The sequence below is a fragment of the Microcebus murinus genome, chromosome 1 (assembly GCF_040939455.1).
Source record: "Microcebus murinus isolate Inina chromosome 1, M.murinus_Inina_mat1.0, whole genome shotgun sequence".
NCBI lineage: Eukaryota > Metazoa > Chordata > Mammalia > Primates > Cheirogaleidae > Microcebus > Microcebus murinus.
The window spans coordinates 119,645,029-119,663,460 of NC_134104.1; the positions used below are offsets into that span (position 1 = coordinate 119,645,029).

Below are 18,432 nucleotides of genomic sequence, written 5' to 3' on the forward strand. Positions count from 1 at the left end.
AGCCACACTCATTCCTTTACTTAGAGGTTATGACTGCTTTGTGTTACAAGTTGTGATAGCAACTATATTGCCTGGAAGGCCTAAAACAGTTAGTGTAGCCATTTACAAAAACAACTTTGTTGAACCCCATCCTATATCATATTTTCTCTACCCTCTCCCTGCTCACTCCTTCATTAAGAGTCTTTATAGTCCATGAGATTCAGATTGTTGAGCCATTGTGGTTATCATAAGTAATCTAAGGGATATACCAGTTGGCATTTTTGATGGCATCTCATTAGATTTCTTGGAGTTGTAGGAAAGATTTAGAATTGGCACTTATTTTGGATCCTCTGGGATATGTGGTCCCAGTGCTGGCAGATGCTATTCCTTTCATAGTTTTTAATCAAGATGCGAATCAGGAATCTGTATACTTTGATCTTTTATGATAACCATGGTTGAGATATAATGAAAGTGATCAGCAGTTTAAGCAGTTATTTATATACTATTACTGCTAATACTACTATATACTATTATTTTTCTAAGAGACAACCTCTAACTGGTCCCTGGCATTTTTTTTTCCCCTCCAGAGTTCTAAGACACAAAGCTGTCCACATTCCTTTACCTGCTTGATAAAATTTGAGTCTTTTCTGCCTGCTTACCTCATTCCCTTTTACTCCCTGACTTGAACACAATATCAAATTTCGAGGTCCCATATTTTCTTTCTTTTCTTTGTTCTTAAGCACTTCTGCCCTTACCTGGCCAACTCACGATCTATCTATGTGTTAGCTCAGGTCTCATGCCTCCAGCAAAGCTCCTCTGATCCCTCAAAGTTGGGGTAGGTGTTCTTCTGTGCTCTTACAATGCCCTGTGCTTTTTTTCTAGCACCATAGTTAACGTGATGTTTTATAACTCTCTCCTACTGTTTCTGACCCACCTTCTAAATTGTGCACCATTGTGCGTCATTTTTGTATGGCTGATTTTCAGCATGCTTTTAGGTATGAGGCAGACCTTCAATAAATATCTCTTTGATGAAGTATGAAACAGAGGCTGTATTTAAAGAGATTGTGTTGATGTGATAGTATTTAATACCATTTTTCTTTGTGAGTGAAATTTTTTCAGAAATGTAAATCTGTAATATGTCACTAGACAGTGGTGGCCTGGGAGCTAGCTAAATGAGCTCTGGTTTAGATTTGTCCTCCGAAAATGATATTTTTGGTCAAGTTGAGATAGAATATTATGAGGTTGTACAATTTTCTGGAAATTTTGTCAGATGTGTTTGTGTATATTATCTTGCTTAATCCCATGTAGCATTATTCGGTCTTCGTTGTAGAGGAAAGGGAACAGGATATCTCTTTTACTATTTGTAAACTCCAGTTTCCTTCATCTGTAAAGTGACAGTAGTATATTAGAAATTGATCTCTAAGGTTGTCTCAGAAACAAAAAATGTTATGACACAACTATTTTTAATATTCAGTCCAATTATGATTTTTGAGGTGTAGACACAAGAAAGGCCACTACAGTCATTGACCTCATTATTCCTTGCCTTACTTAGATATAATTGCTGACGTATTTGTTGCCTCAGTGCTGTTTATTATATTTATTTATTTATTTATTGATTGATTGAGACAGAGTCTCGCTTTGTTTCCCAGGCTAGAGTGAGTGCCATGGCATCAGCCTAGCTCACAGCAACCTCAAACTCCTGGGCTCAAGCAATCCTGCTGCCTCAGCCTCCCAAGTAGCTGGGACTACAGGCATGTGCCACCATGCCCGGCTAATTTTTTCTATATGTATTAGTTGGCCAATTAATTTCTTTCTATTTAGAGTAGAGATGGGGTCTCACTCTTGCTCAGGCTGGTTTCGAACTCCTGACCTTGAGCAATCTGCCCGCCTCTGCCTCCCAGAGTGCTAGGATTACAGGCGTGAGCCACTGCACCCGGCCAGTGCTGTTTATTATTAAGCAGGGCCAAAATATTATCAGTTACCACATATTTATATTCCAGAAAGTATGCTAGGTTCTGAGTAGATATAGCATGTAGAACAGACTCAGTTCTTGTTGCCATTAGGCTTATAAAGGTAGATATTAATCAAATACATAGTTCCCAAATACATAATTCTGAACTGTCATTGGTACTGTGAAGGAAAAGTAGGAGGTATTTTGAGAATTTTAACACATGCCTTTATTTAGTCTGCTTTTCTGAGGAAGGAATAGTTGAGCTGAGGTCTGAAGTAGGGGGATGGGTTTGGGGAAAGAAGAAGGGAGTAAGGTACTAGTTCCAGACCGAGGTTATGGTATGTGCAAAGACCCTGGGATAGGAGGAAGTATGGTATGTTTGAGAAACTGAAATAAAGCCTTTTTATTTTTCCTATTTTTTCCGCGTTGGGGAATGAAGAGCGACATGAGATAAGGTTGTGAGTAGGGAGAAACAATATCATATTGCTACCTGCTAAGACATGTTAAGAATTATTGTTTTCCCCTAGGAGCAGTGGGAAGCCACTATGGGGTTTTTGCATGGGGGAGATATAATAAGATACATAATTAGAAAAATACTGTGAATGTACTATACTATGGTATTTAAATTGAGAGGACCAACACTAGAAAGCAAGAGACACTTACTTAGGAGAAAAATGTTACAGTTTGTAGGCAGGAAATGACAACTTGAATTAAAGTGGTCACAGTGGAGATGAGAGGTAGACCACATTTTTAGAGAGTTTTAGGAGCAAAATCATTTTTTTTTTTTTTTTTTTTTTTGAGACAGAGTCTCGCTTTGTTGCCCAGGCTAGAGTGAGTGCCATGGCATCAGCCTAGCTCACAGCAACCTCAAACTCCTGGGCTCAAGCGATCCTCCTGCCTCAGCCTCCCCAAGTAGCTGGGACTACAGGCATGCGCCACCATGCCTGGCTAATTTTTTCTATATATATTAGTTGGCCAATTAATTTCTTTGTATTTATAATAGAGACGGGGTCTCGCTCTTGCTCAGGCTGGTTTCGAACTCCTGACCTTGAGCAATCCTCCCGCCTCAGCCTCCCAGAGAGCTAGGATTACAGGCGTGAGCCACCGCGCCCGGCACAAAATCATTTTTATTATAAGAGTCAATGTTATTTTCTATGCTCTTAATTTATGTCCAGTAGTCTTATAAATGTGAAAATTAGCCTTTTACGGGATTTTTGAAGAGTGATTGGTCAGAGTTTGAATTCTCATAAACCCAGCGTTTTCACTGTGTCTCTCCTGGAGAAAAATTTGTTTGATTTATAGTAAGATGTATGTACAAGGACAGTCATTTCAACTCTGTTTATAATAGTGTAAAACTAGAGACGAATAGGTGCTCATTAATAGGAAAGTAGTTAAATAAGTTCTGTACATATTATGGATTGTAATTCAGGAATCCCATGTATTTGTATGGAAAATTCTCACTTGTTTAACATTTGAAAAATAGATATAGATATTCACTTATGTTTTTAGGTCATTAAATATGAAATGCCCAATTAAATCAAAAGTGTAGTTTATTATATGTCAAACAAGAAACAGTTTTGCCATCTTAACAATAGCTTATTTATGCCAGCAGCAAAGAAGCCTGCAGAGCCAGTGGACATGAAGGTGCGAAAGGCATTTTCCACAGCCTGTTGAGAATTGGCTATTTTTCCTTGCAAGAAGTGGTCCAAAGCCTGGAAGAAGAAGTGGTAGTCAGTTGGTGCAAGGTCCGGTGAATATAGTGAATGACAGAGAGTTTCCGAATCCAGTGTCTGTAGTTTGAGCAGTGTTGTTTGTGTGACATGTGATCGAGCATTGTCTTTTAAGAGGATTGCCCTGTCTCTATTGATCAGTCTCGGCTGCTTAATGGTCTTGTTTTGTCTAATTGGTTGCGGTAGACATCTGCTATAATTGATTGACAGGTTTCATGAAGCTATAGTGGGTAATACCAGTTCTGGACCACCATATGGACACCATTAGCTTTTTTTGATGAATAATTTGGTTTTGGACTGTGTTTTGGTACTTCATCTTTATCCAACCATTGTGCCCAATGCCTAGGATTATCAAAAAAGAATCCATTTTCATCACATGTAACAGTATGGTGTTGAAGTGGTTCACCTTTATGTTGTGACATCAAAGAAAGGCAAGCTTTGAGAAGATTTCTCTTCTGGCACTTGTTTAATTGATGTGGAACCCATCTATCTGGCTTCTTTACCTTGCTGATTTGTTTGCAGTGGTCCTATTGTTGGAATGTCAAACCTTGCTGCTAATTCACATATAGGCTGAGATAGATTCACTTCCACTGTAGCTTTCAGCTCATCATTTTCCACCTTAGTCTCAGATCACCCACATGGCTTATTTTCAAAATTAAAATCACCAGAATGGAACTTCTCAAGTCATTGACGCATATACCATGCATTCGTTAGCCACATCCTTCCCAAACACTTTGTTGATATTTTGAGCTGCTTGTGCTGCATTGGTTCCATGACAGAACTCATATTTGGAAAATAACACAAATTTTTGACTCATCCATGGTTTCACAAAAATTGCTCTAAAAAAATGTGAACGATAACTACAAACCAAAATGTGCATTTCAAAGACTGAGGAGGTTGTACCTTCACAAGAAACACAAAACAAGAAATGTCAAAGTAAAATGTCAAAGATATTAATTGTCAATTTTAGTACTTAAAGAAATTGGACATTTCATACTTAATAACCTAATATATACACATAGATATATGTATGGAAAAGCCTAGATAGTTATGGCAGGATCCATCTGTCAACAGTGGTATTTTGTAGATTGGGATTCAGAGTTATGGTAGGCTAGTGTGAAAGTTTTTTTTTTTTTTGAGACAGAGTCTCACTCTGTTGCCCAGGCTGGAGTACATTAGCATCGTCATAGCTCACTGTAGCCAGCCTCAAGCTCCTGGGCTCAAGTGATTGATCCTCCTGCCTCACTCTTCTGAGTAGCTAGGACTACAGACATGTGCTACCACGCCCGGCTAATTTTTTTTGTATTTTTTGTAGAGACAGGGTCTCACTCTTGCTCAGGCTGGTCTTGAACTCCTGGCCAACCCATCTTCCCGCCTTGGCTTCCCAGAGTGTTAGGATTACAGGCGTGAACCACTGTACCTGGCCTCTCTTTTATTCTTGTATCTTTTCTATTGCTTGAAATGTTTTTAAGAACCCAAAATTGATATGTTTTATATTCTAATAAATAAATATGCATACATATACTAATGAGAATGCAGTAGCTGTTTATTCGCAATAGTTCTCACCTTTTAAGCTGGCTGCATTTGGCAGAACTATTTAATTGTACTTTTCTGGGTTTTTTGCTAGGAGTGGTCAGTAAACTATACTACTGAAACATAAATTAGTTTCACTAATGGGTCACTTACTGTATGCTGGAACTGATCTGCTACAGTGGTTTCCTGGGGATTTCTAAAAGCTTCAAAAGCACTAGTAAATTTTGTCTCCACAAAATAAATACAAAATAATGATATTTGCATTGCAATATCCTTACATGACAATAGAGAGAATTAACGTTTATCTTGACATCTATCTGGACTCTGTCTCTTACTAGGTGTGTGACTATGGACAAGTTTATCAGGTTTTCAGATCTTTAATTTCCTCATGTGTAAGATCTGGACAGTAATACGTTTCTTACAAGGTTTTTGTGCATATGTATTCTAGATAACATATATAAATTGGCATGCATTATATGCTGAACATAGTCAATTTGGAATGTAAAGAGAAAAAGCATTATGATTTATTATTCTTTAGTAGAGACAAATAAGATTCACTAACTAGGTCAGGGATGGAAAAACTAAACTGCTAGTAACTCAGATACCTGTTTTTTAAATAAAATATATTGGAACATAGCTATGTCCATGCATTTACATATCGTCTATAGCTGCATTTATGCTATAGCACCAGGGTTGAAGAGTAGCTATAGAGGTCTTAACACCTACAAGCCTTAAATGTTTACTGTATGGTCCTTTGAGAAAAAGTTTGCTGACCCCTGGGCATTTTTTTTTTCTTAACAATATTATTTACAGTTTTAAATACCAGGATTACCTTTGAAGATTTGCAAGCTAGGAAGTCACATGATGTGAGAATGTTACTGGCAGTAGTGTGGAGAGTGGCTCGAACAGAGGATTTGGTAGAAACAAGGAGATAAGTTCAGAGTATTTCTGGGAGTGTGATCATTATGGTAATCATGGAAAGAATAAGATTATTGTACTGAGAAGGATGACTAAGGAGGACTTGAGCTAATAGGCACAAAAGGAAGGTTGTTGTGATTCTATGAATTTGAGTAACAGGATAATGGTGACAATAATAAATTTGTATAATTTAAAGCAGACTCATGTACTAACTTAATTAAATTTTAAGCAGAGATTCAGAAGTAAGTAATGATTGGACTTAATTTTAGATGTGGTATATTTGGTGAATTTGAGGTGGCATTCAAAGAAGCATGTCATGCATTCAATTTAAAAATATTGAGTTAGAGATATGGAATGTGGTCAGGTGTACTGATAGGGTATTGAAGTCATTGGTATAGAAGTTATAGATGAGATTGATGAGATCTCTATGGAAGTGTAGTATAAAGGGAGGAGAGCAGATACTAAGAATAGAGATTTAAGGAATCAACACAAAGAGAGAATGGGCCTAAGAAGGGCATTCAGTGAAGCAGATTGAGAAATAATAGATTATGAGTTACATTTACCATTTCTCTGTACCCTTCCTACTATTTGCAATTTTATGCAGATTCTTAATCAAATCAGTAATGTAGAATTTAGTGAAGAGATTCTTGTTTATACTATCTGTACCTTTTCAGTGCTGTGTTGAAACCAGCCTGTATTGTCCTGTGAGAGCTGAATATTAGACTTTCAGAAATTTTGCAAGCCAGTTAAACCCAACATAGCCATTATAAAAAGTTAAATTATATAAGCTTAAAATTAAATAAGTCATATTAAAAATAAAATAAATATTCAAAACTCAGCACCTCTTATTTTACATGTTGCTGTTATCTATGCACTTGAGGTTGTTATTTACACCTTTTTATCTGGTTTTGTACACCTTTTGTATCTATATGATGGAAGTGTGTTTTAATGGTGTACTACTATTTATCTCTTTCCCAACTCAGTTTGGTGGTATCTTTTTGGTTATGTGAAATTGCTATGGTGGGAGTGTGCACACCATTAAAATCAACAAATGCTATAATTCAGAGCTTAATTTATTGTTTTCTTGATTGTCTGCAGACTTAAGAAAGTGAAAAATTATTAAAAATACAGATTCATTCTAAAGGTGTATCATATAATCTATAGCCATTACATTATGAATAACGCACAAAATTGAGGAAGTATTCTTCCCAGTATTTGATAACCATTCCCCAATTCAGCAGAGAAGTTGCTCATACCACTGACTAATGAGTAAAGTTCCAATGAATGTCTTTATCATTTCACTTGCACCCTGTTCATTAAAGTGAACAAAAATAGAGACCATCTTTCATGTCAAAACTCATATTCACTCATCAGTTGCAACCATAGGTTAGATTTTGATATGTGAGTTTGGCAAAAATTATTAGAATCTTTTTTTGATAATCAATTGGCTATATGGAATTTATGATAGAGTATTTTGTGTTTTATCATTTGCAAATTGTGTGCAAATTGTCCTCCATATCAGTAACATTTATAACTTACGTATTTATGGTATTTTCAAGAGCCAGTTGTTAAACATTTATCAGGATACCACTGACTTTCATGATTTTTAAAATGAGTAAAACTCAGAAGCCTTTACTTTTTTATACTAAAAAATTAGTTTTTTACAATTGTATTTTGCGTTTATAGTTTGTGTAGCAGTTGGGATTTCCACGGTCATTTCCTCTTTATTTGGGGGACTCATTTCACTCCATGTTATGTGATATTAAGCAGGGAGGATAATATTTTTGGTTTGCTTAAGAGATTTTCTGAAAGTCGGGGTATAAACCACTTCTCGTCAGCCATATAGCATGAGGTAAGGAAAGTAGTGAAACAGAACTGCATTGTATTTATTAATTAATTTGTTCACTAAAATAATATAACATTTTCTAGGGATTCAACTAATGAAACTACTGCCCATTCTGATGCTGGCAGCGAATTGGAAGAAACAGAGGTCAAAGGAAAAAGAAAAAGGGGTCGTCCTGGCCGGCCTCCAGTATGTATTATGCTTGTCTTCTTTGTTTCTTTAATGGTGACTGTGTAAATGGGCTTCATATGAGTTGTTTGTTAATTCTAGTACTAGTACTATTAATACTTTTTAAAAGTTTCAGTGACACAATAGAATTTGGAAACTTTGCTTTGTATAAATTATCTTGGCAATGATCAGAGGAAGGAAATTATGGTATCTTTTTTTCCCTCTCCGTAGTTCTACAAATAAATAGTGGTCCATGTGAAGTCATAGAGGAGGTAATTAACAATGAATGAGATGTAGTTAGTAAAGATTTCCTGCTTTTTTAGTTGCACTCTGATTTCATATGAGCCCCTAAGTGTGCGTTTTAGTAGTACTGGTGTGGGATTTGGGGTCTGTCTCATATACATTCTCATTGATATACGACTGGGAAGTTTAGAAGAGCTCTAGGTAACCCTTCTTTGAGGGATATCTTTATGTCTTCTAAGAGCACGAGTCATCATTTAAGTTTTCATAAGCTCCCAGAGACATTATCTGGGAGTATCTGTGTGTCAAGGGGTTAAGGCGTATAATATTCCACACTTATTTTTGTGACGTTATTTGCTATTAATTTTTTTTCTATTTTATACAAGTTCTTATGGAAAACCTTATCATCCTTTTATAGGAGACACAGTAGTAGAATGAACCCCCCATAGGCCCATTATCTAGCTTGAGAAGTTACCAAGTTGTGGCCAGTCTTCCTCTTCACTCCTTCTCCTTTTATATCCTTATCATGTTATTTTCAAGGTTATCCTATATATCATTCCACCTGTAAGTATTTCAGTATGTATTGCTAAAATAATAAGGGCTTACTTCATCTATATCTTTTTTTAATATCACCACAATATCATTATCATACCTTGGCATAATATTATATTAACATCACCAAACAACAAGTTTTACAGTTTATAATCATGTCATAAATGCTATAATTTTTAAGATGCAGGTTGTTGATTAGGATCATGATGCAAATACAATCCAACCCTTACAATTGTTTGTTTAACCAGTTATTGTGTGTATGATCTTTATAGTGAGTTACTCAAGACTCTTTTTTGATGTTGTTCAATCATTTTTTCTGCTTGTCAGAATTTTTAATTAGTTATATTTCCAGGTCAACCTGAAAAAAAAAGATGAAAGGAACACTTCTTCTATTTTGCTACCCACTTGCTTTTATCCCTCACATATAGTTAAAGGAAAAAAAATATGGGGGAAAAGATATGCATTATAATCATTTTTTATATTAACCTCTTTATTTGTAGAGGTATTTAGTGGTCCAATAGTCCTTACAAGAAGATTTTGGGAAAAGTGAAAGACTCCCGCACTTGGAAACTGGAGACTATTCTAGTTTCCATTACTACCCTGTGAATTTTTTTTTTTTTTTTTGAGACTATAGATAGATTACGTTGCTATACTAGATATCACAGGCTATAGCTGCATATTTGGAAATAAGACTAAACTTGCCTAAGTAGTAGAATGAACTGCTCACATAATTATTTACTTGAATTTGTTCTCCCCTCATTGAAAGTCTTCACTTACAGGATTCAGATTAAGTGCTATCTCCTTAAAGAGAACTTTTATTTTTTTCCCTAAAGAGAATTCATCACCCCTTCAGCAGGCTGTTGTGTTATTCCTTAGAACTTACATAATTTTGATGTGTGTACATTTGAATCCCTGTAATGCTGTGCTTGTTGAAAAGGAGCAGTGTACCCAAATGCTTAGTTCTTTTGCGGTAGGAAATATAATTTAAATTATAGTGAAATTACTACAACATAATCTAGTAGGTAAATAATACATGTTCATGTGTGTTTATAGAATTGGAAAGAATGTTGACCGGGATAGGATAGTAAAATTCTAGAGGCTTGTTTTAGTTATACTTCAGTCTATATTTTCACACTAATTAGTCTACATGGCTACCTGTATTTCCACCTAATTCAGTCAGGTCCATTTCTTGTTTGAGGAAACAACATAGCACAACTTCCTGAATTTCTACTTTGGGCTTTACATTGAGCTGGTGCTTTTTATGTCTTTAATCCTCACATCAGTGCTATGAAATGGATTTGAATTCATATTCTAAATTCCCACACTGTTTTTCTTAAGGAAGCCAAAATGCCATGCTGTTAGTTAATCTTGAGAGATGTAATTGTCAGAATGATTAGATTAGAGTCCTGCTCTAGGTACCTGTTCTTCAATGATTGGACATTTTCTGTCAACTAGCTTCATCTTGAATAATACCAAGTTTCAACTGATAATGCTTGTGTTTTAGTTATGTTAATACTATTCATTACTTTTTTAAAAAAAGCTTTACCTATTATCTTTTATTACTTTTTAAGAGGTCTTCTTTTATCTCTGGTTTTATTCATTTAGTCAAATGAAAACAGATAGTATAAAGACTTTCTCTTATGGGCAGTTCTTTTTTAATTTCTAAATTCTTAGGAGGCTTCACATTTTTAGAGGTCATCTCAGTATTTCCTTTTAATATGCCATTATTTCAGAGATTTTTTCTCCATTAAACAACCTTTATTTTGTAATTGTCCTAATTAATATTTGTTATTATAACTCTGCCCAAGTAATGATCTCTAAATAAGCACTATACAGTATCATATTTATAACTTTATGATTGTATTGATAAATAATGGATATCGTTATCTCTGTCTACAAACATTAATCCTTTGGTGATCACATCCAATCTCATGACTAAGCTGATGTCTCCCAGAGTCCTCGACCTTACTTCTAGATTCTTGACTCATAGCCAGATGCCCATTGAACATTTTCATTTAGTTTTTAATGGACCCAAGATGTTTAGAAACCAAACTCTCCCTGCTCACCTGTTTTCCACAATGGCAGCTTCATCCCTATAGTTGTTCAGGCTATAAACGTTGGAGCCATTCATGACCCTTTTCTTTCTCAGCTTGTATTGAGTCAGTAAGCAAATCCTGTTTACTCTTTTTGCAAATTGCATCAGTTATTCTTTAGTACAAAACTAGTCTAAGCTACCATCAATCACACATATCGCAGAACAAAAGCAGTGTCTCAGGAGAAGGAACTGCAACCACGCAGGAGGTAAAAGAAACCATCCAAGACATTAGGTCTGTGGACATTTGCCAGTCAAATGATTTGGTGGAAGCCACTACAAACATCTAGGCCAGTAATGACCCAGCAAAAGTCCAACAGCAAAATGTGAACAGTTTTCCTTTGAGCAAAGAGAGAAATTTTGAAGAAAAAAAAAATGAAGATGTTTGTGGATTAAAAATACAAAGCTAATCTTTTTTTACAAAACTAATCTTTACCTTCCAGTGGGGCTAAGCCATGTCATCTCCAACATATCAATCATGGAACATAAAGGCCTAATAAGACCCTACAGTTTACCTTGCGTGTGCATCTCCTCTGATAGGTATTAAAAGTAGTGTTTTCCATAATCCAGGACATAAATATCAAGAAAAGAAACAGCTTGTAATGGTGAGACAGGGAATTGCTACCACTCAGAACCAACATATCTGCAATGAAAACTTAAGGCCTGGTTGGAACCACTTGTCTGGACATACGTTTTCCTTCCACACCTGACGACCCTGTCTCCATATGCATTACTTCGAGGCTGAATACCAGCTTCTATGAACAGTAGTAGATGGATAAAATCATACACTCTTTCTGTAAAACTGATAGGAATTTGCTAGCCTAAAGACAAACATTCCCCTTTAAATAAAACACCTCATTTTGCATGGCTTGGGGAAAAAAAAAATCACACATATCGACAGAGCTACTACCTCTCTTCCTTCTTGTAGTTTCTGTTCACATGCCATTTTCTTCTTGAGGGTTCCCCTAAAAATGGTATTGCAAATTACTCATTGTTAATTGAGTAATTTCTTAATTGTTAAAGATTGCAAATTCCCCACCTCTACCTGATAGGACTTAACTGTTTCCATGCACGTATGTGTGTTTTCCTCTTTTTCCATGGAACTTAATGTCATCTAACGTACTTTGTTTTACTTATTTATTTGCCTATTGTCTGTTTTCCCCCAAGTGTAATGTAAGCTATATAAAGACGGGGATTTTTATTTAGTGTGTTTTCTGCTGTTTACTACTGTCTGACCTGCAGCAAGTGTTCAGTAAATGTTTATTGGATGAATGAATGGTGTTTAATCTTTTAAATCAGGACTTTTTTCCCCCCTAGTGTTAAAAAAATATTTTTATTTTGGAATCATTCAGACACAAAAGTGTTCTAAGAATACAAAGAACTCTCACCAATCTTTCATGCAGATTGTCCATATGTTAACATTTTACTGCATATCATGTTCTCTCTATATATGTATATGTGCATACACATACACACATAAATATATATTATATAGTATATAGGAAGATATATAACTTATTATTTTTGAATTGTTTTAAGAGTAAGTTGCAGACATGATGCCACTTATTATACTTCTGTGTGGATTTCCTTGCAGTCAAGGATACTCTCCTATGTAACCACAGTATAGTTATGAAAATCAAGAAAATAATATTGATATAATAATTATCTTATCTATATACCTCATTTTAGATATTGCCAATTATCTAATAAATCCATAGAGAAAAGAAAATAATTATTCTCTTTCAGAATCCAGTCCAGGTTTTCATGTTGCTTTTAGTTGTCATTTAAATCAGCACATCTGTAACCTAACCCATCTTTAGTCTTTGATATTATGGTTTATTAAGGATTTTGTTCTTTATTCTGTTTAAATGAGAACCAGCACTTCTATATTCCCAATGTTATTTAGCTTATTTACATGGGCTGAGTAGGAGAGGTAAATGAAAACTGATATAGTTTTTATCTTTTAAATGTCTATTCCTATGCAAGGAATATGGAGAATATACAACAAAGAGTAACAATGAATATGAGAAGGATAGGGTAACAGGTGCTTTTATATATAAAAATTGAATCTTTTAAATTACTTGGTACTTTTATTTAGACTGTTATAAATTTCATAATATTTAAATATTTTACATCATTTTAAGTGATTAGACAGTATTCTGTATCATAATTATTTAATTGATCCCCTATTGTGGAGTATTTATGTTAGAAATTCTTAACCTGTTCCAAACCATGCTGATATGTAAACTATTTTGCAAATAAATTTTGCCTTAGTGTCATTGTCTTTCTCATTTTATCCTAATTCCTAAAAGTAGAGTGGGTTAGTCAAAAGGTATGCTGTTTGTTTTGAAAGCTTTTGACATGTATTATTGGTTTGCCTTTCACATAGAAAAATATATGGGTTGTCCATCTTATATTTCCTTATAATTGTTTGCTAGTTTTTAAGCAGTGAAAATTTAAATACTTTCTAAAATATTTGTGTTTCTTTTGTGAATTGCCTATTTATCATTTCCTGTACTACTTTTCTATTGTTATTTTGCTAAGAAACAAATGCTCTTTATAAAAGAATTTTTATGGTTTAGGTCTGCATATTTTTATGATTGCTTTTGGAAATGTGTTTATCAATTGGACTTGTATCTCCTTTCTTACACTAGCTTTATTGTTTTATTTTCTTAAATTTTCACTTAGTGTTTTTTTCTACTGACTGCTTTTTAGTTCTGACTTCCTTAATTTTGTTAAAGGCTACCACAGTTCTCCCAGGAACACAGAATTAAAACCTGAGTCCTTGTTAAATTTCCTTATCTTCAAGTACTTCCCCTCTCTCATATATCTATTGAAATTTCAGATCTTATGATTTTTATTTTTAATCCCACAGTGTCTTCCACATCTGTCCATTGTTTTGCATTTCCCAAGTTTTCCTGTCTTTAGGGCTTACTTTATTGGCTCCTGTACTGTTACCTTCCTATCTTCAGACTTTCACCTTTTCTATTCATCCTTTTTAACACTGCCACATTGTTATGTTTTTACTTAATCAAAAAGCAAGCAGTGCCTTTTTATTGTGGGGCATGTTCTTCTAACATAACTCACAACCTAATATTTTATTCTATTTCTTATTTATAACCTTTAAGTCAGTCAGGTATGTATCACTCATCCTTCTGTATGTCTTTTGCCTTCCCACTTCCACACCATTGCTTCCACACACCCCCAGAATCCTATTTTCTAAATTCTACCTATACTAATCTTACTGATATTAATTTTACATATCTATTAAGTCCCAATTTAGAGCTTATTCATTTATAGAGCTTTTCCTAGTTCTCAGTATTAGAAATAATCTTTATCTTCTTAGAACCCTTCCAGCACTTCTCTTAAACTAAAGTTTTATGAAAAACATTTTTTATAGTTTACTGTTATATATTACAGCTATTTGTATGTCTATCTTTTAATTGTACGTACCTACAGATTTTACGTTAAGCTATCCCAAAACATGTTAATGTACATTATTTGTGAAAGGGGAAGGGTTATTTCATAGTCATAGCTTATGAAAAAAGCCAGATAAGGTACAAAGGTAAAGAATATTGATGTATCTGTGTTTCTTAAAACTAGGAATACCACTCCACATTCAGACTACAGCTTATCTAGAGCTTTTGGAATAGTGTAAGTTTGAGTGATTTTCCTACACAGTGGTGTTAACCTTTAGTTAAAACAATTTACCAGAAATGTAGGTATGCTTTTAAATTAAGTATTATATAGTTATAGTAAAGCAATTGTCCTAAAGATTGTTGTAAACTCTGAAATGTTGTAGCAGGGTTTGTTTTAGATATTTCAGATTTGTTTTCCTATATATATTCATTAGCCTTTTTTCCCTCAGTGTGTCTCTTGAATTAGCTGCAGCAGTGAGCTCTAATTTCTGTATTAGTAACTCTGTGGACCATAGACATTTCACTTGCACTATTGTTCATAGGATATAAAGCACAAGTCTTCCTCCTTTACCAGCAGTTGACAAAATCGTATTAATGATGTTGAAAAATATATCCTAAATATTAGTACTGTAAGTTCTTTGAAAGCCATGTCTGGCAGGTAGTGGCTATGATGTTGAATAGTACAGGTATAGAGAATCAGTCAGGGTCCAGTCAGGAGACAGAATTGCTGCCAATAATCAAAAGGAGAAAATTTTAATATAAAGAATTATTAATTATTTAAGGATGTTTAATCATTAATCCTTTGGGATTTGGAAATTAAGACAACAATGAGATACTATTAAATGCCTATTAGAATGGCTGAAATCTTAAAACCTGACAATATCTGTTTCCTGGCAAGTATGTGAAGCAGTAGGATTTCTCACTCATTGCTGGTAGAATTGCAAAATGGTACAGCCACTGTGGAAGACAGTTTGGCAGTTACATACAAACCTAAACATAGTGCTATCCAACATTCTAACAATCATGGTCCTAGGTGTATACGCAACTGATTTTAAAATTATGTCCACACAAACCCCTGCTTATGAATGTTTATAGCAGCTTTATGCATAGTCGATAAATGGTGGTGACCAAGATGTCCACCATTAGGTAAATGTATAACAAATGTGGTACATCTATATAATGGAATCTTACATAACAATAAAAATACATTTATTTTTCAGCTATTAAAAGACATGCATGAATCTTAAATGCTAAATGCAAGTAAAAGATGCTAGTCTGAAAAGGCTACATATTATATTATTCCAATTACAGGTTGAATATCCCTAATCTGAAAATCCAAAATACAGAATGTTCCAATGTCCAGAACTTTTGAGTGCCGTCATATAGACAAGTGGAAAATTCCACAGCTGACCTCATAGACGGGTCACAGTCAAAACACAGCCAAAACTTTGTTTCATGCACAAACTTAAAAAAAATTGTATATTACCTTCAGGCTATACATATAAGGTGCATATGAAACAAATGAATTTCATGTTTATTTAGGCTTGGATTCCATTTCTAAGATAATCTTATTAAGTATGTGCAAATATTCCAAAATTTGAAAAAAATACAAAATCTAAAACATTTTTGGTGCCAAGAAGTTCAGATAAGGGATATTCAACCTGTATATGAATATCTGGAAAGGACAAAACTATGATGATGACTAAAAAAATTAAAATTAGTGGTTGCCAAGAGAAGGGGGAGAGTTGAAGGAGTAAAGCACAGGGGATTTTTAAGGTGGTAAAATTTATCTTTGTGATCCATAATTGTGCATACATGACACCATGCATTTGTCAAAACCCATAGAATTTTATAGAGCAAATTTTGTTATGTGTAACATACAGGATGTATGTATATATATTTCTTTGAGACAAAAGTCTCACACCATTGCCCTGAGTAGAGTCCCATGGCATCATCCTAGCTTACAGCAACCTCAAACTCCTAGGCTCAAGCGATCCTCCTGCCTCAGCCTCTTGAATAGCTGGGACTACATACCACGATGCCTGGCTGATTTTTCTATTTTTAGTAGGAACGAGGTCTTGCTCTTGCTTAGGCTGGTCTCGAACTCCTGAGCTCAAGCAGTCATCCTGCCTCGGCCTCCCAGAGTGCTGGGATTACAGCCATGAGCCACCATACCAGACCAGGATGTAAATTTTCTTCATCTGTCCACTTAAGAGCCTAGAAGCAAAGATATCCCAGTAGCTACCATGTTTCCCTGAAAATAAGACTGGATCTTATATTTATTTTTCCTCAAGAAGATACCCTAGGGCTTATTTTTAGGGGATATGTTATTTTCCTCTCAAAGCCTCAGCTTGCAGCACACACAGGATGGCTGGGACCTGACAGGGGAACCGACCTTGTTGGTGGGGCTGCCTGAACCTTTCCGGTCACCTCTGGGATAGTAGCTGTCACGATGGGGCCAGATGAGAAGGGCTACTTGTCTTCTTTACCGCTCTGTGACAAAATGCATGGCTTGTGCAGATAGGCTGCGTAGCCATGCCCATGACTAGGTCTTATTTTTGGGGTAGGGCTTATTCTTTGTGCAAATGCTTAGAAATCCTGCTAGGGCTTATTTTATGGGTAAGTCTTATTTTCTGGGAAACACGGAAGGAGCAAAACTTAGTGTCCAGATCTTTATCTCTGATACCATTTTCCATGAAAGGAACCCAGTCTCCTTATAGTACTGGTGATTCTTGAACTGGGGCAGGGAATATACCAGGTCAGCCTGGAGCATCTTGTAGTGCTAAAGTTTCTGAGTGCTAAAAGACAAACGTAACACCCATATGTAATTATGGGATTTTGTGAAATGGATGCAGGAACCAACTGAAAGTGCTCCCAATGGCCAAAGCTGGCATAGTTTGAACAACAAAATAAAATGGTATTGAATTGTAGCCCAAAGTATAAAATCAATGTTGATGAGTCCATACTGATATAAATGATTGAATAAATAAATGGGTGAGAAGAGAGAAATCTCCCATGTGGGACAATTCCAAATAATTTATGTAAATACTTACCTTTCCAAGGATGTAGAACATAACTCCCCACCCCTTAAGTGTGGGCTATATTTAGTGACTTTCTTCCAAAAAGTATAGTATGGAAAGAGAAAGAAAAGTAAGTTTATAGTGGAGAAACATTACCTCAGCCTACTAACGAAGGTCACCATCAGCAGTTATAAATTATGTTGATAGTATATATTCTTGATATGAAGTGATAGTAATAAAAATGGCACATTATTTCTCCCATCTTCCTTCCCCAAGCCCATAATCCCAGTCTAGTTAGTCATCACAAAAACATCAGACCAATCCCAGGGAAGGACCTTTTAGAAAATACCTGATCAGTATTTTTCAAAACTCCTGAGATCATCAAAAACCAGGAGAATCTGAGAAACTGTCACAGCTCAAGAGGACATTTGGGAGATATGAAGATTAAATGTAATATGATATCCTGGAAGGGCTCCTAGAATAGAAAGAAGTCATTAGGTAAAAAGTAAAAAACTCTGAATAAAGTGTGAACTTTTGTTAGTATATCAGTATTAGTTCAGTAACTAGAACAAATGTACCATACTAATGTAAGATGTTAATAATAGGGATATCTAGATTTGGGATATATGGGAATTCTCGGTACTATCTTTACAGTTTTTTGGTAAATTTAATATTTCTAAAAAATAAAGTTTATTTAGAAAGTAAGCAGTTAGCCCATTATATATTAATCCACAAAAAAATGACTATAGGGCTGTTAACTACTAAGAAGAGTGAAAAAGAGTACTATACTATGAGGAACATGGTAATAGCAAATCCAGAAAGCAGATATATAACCAGGAAGAGAAGCCCCTCCACTCTATGCCTTGTAATGTTCTTCTAGTACTCTATTTGCAAAGCCTAATGCTGCAGTGGATGGCAGAAGAGAAATGTTTGCAGAGTCCAGCCGCAGTATCAAAAAGCAGGACAAATAAGGATGAATTTAGAGAT

The 18,432-nt window shown here is 35.1% G+C and overlaps 1 protein-coding gene across 3 annotated transcripts in view; it reads left to right on the forward strand.

The window, feature by feature from the left end:
* Positions 1 to 18,432, forward strand: part of STAG1 (STAG1 cohesin complex component) — a 368,375-nt gene that overhangs the window by 102,268 nt on the left and 247,675 nt on the right. For all 3 annotated transcript variants that reach the window (XM_076005282.1, XM_076005291.1, XM_012787757.3), the window contains one exon: positions 8,041 to 8,143. In XM_076005282.1, the coding sequence (XP_075861397.1) occupies positions 8,041 to 8,143 (103 nt within the window). The remainder of the gene's footprint in view (positions 1 to 8,040; positions 8,144 to 18,432) is intronic.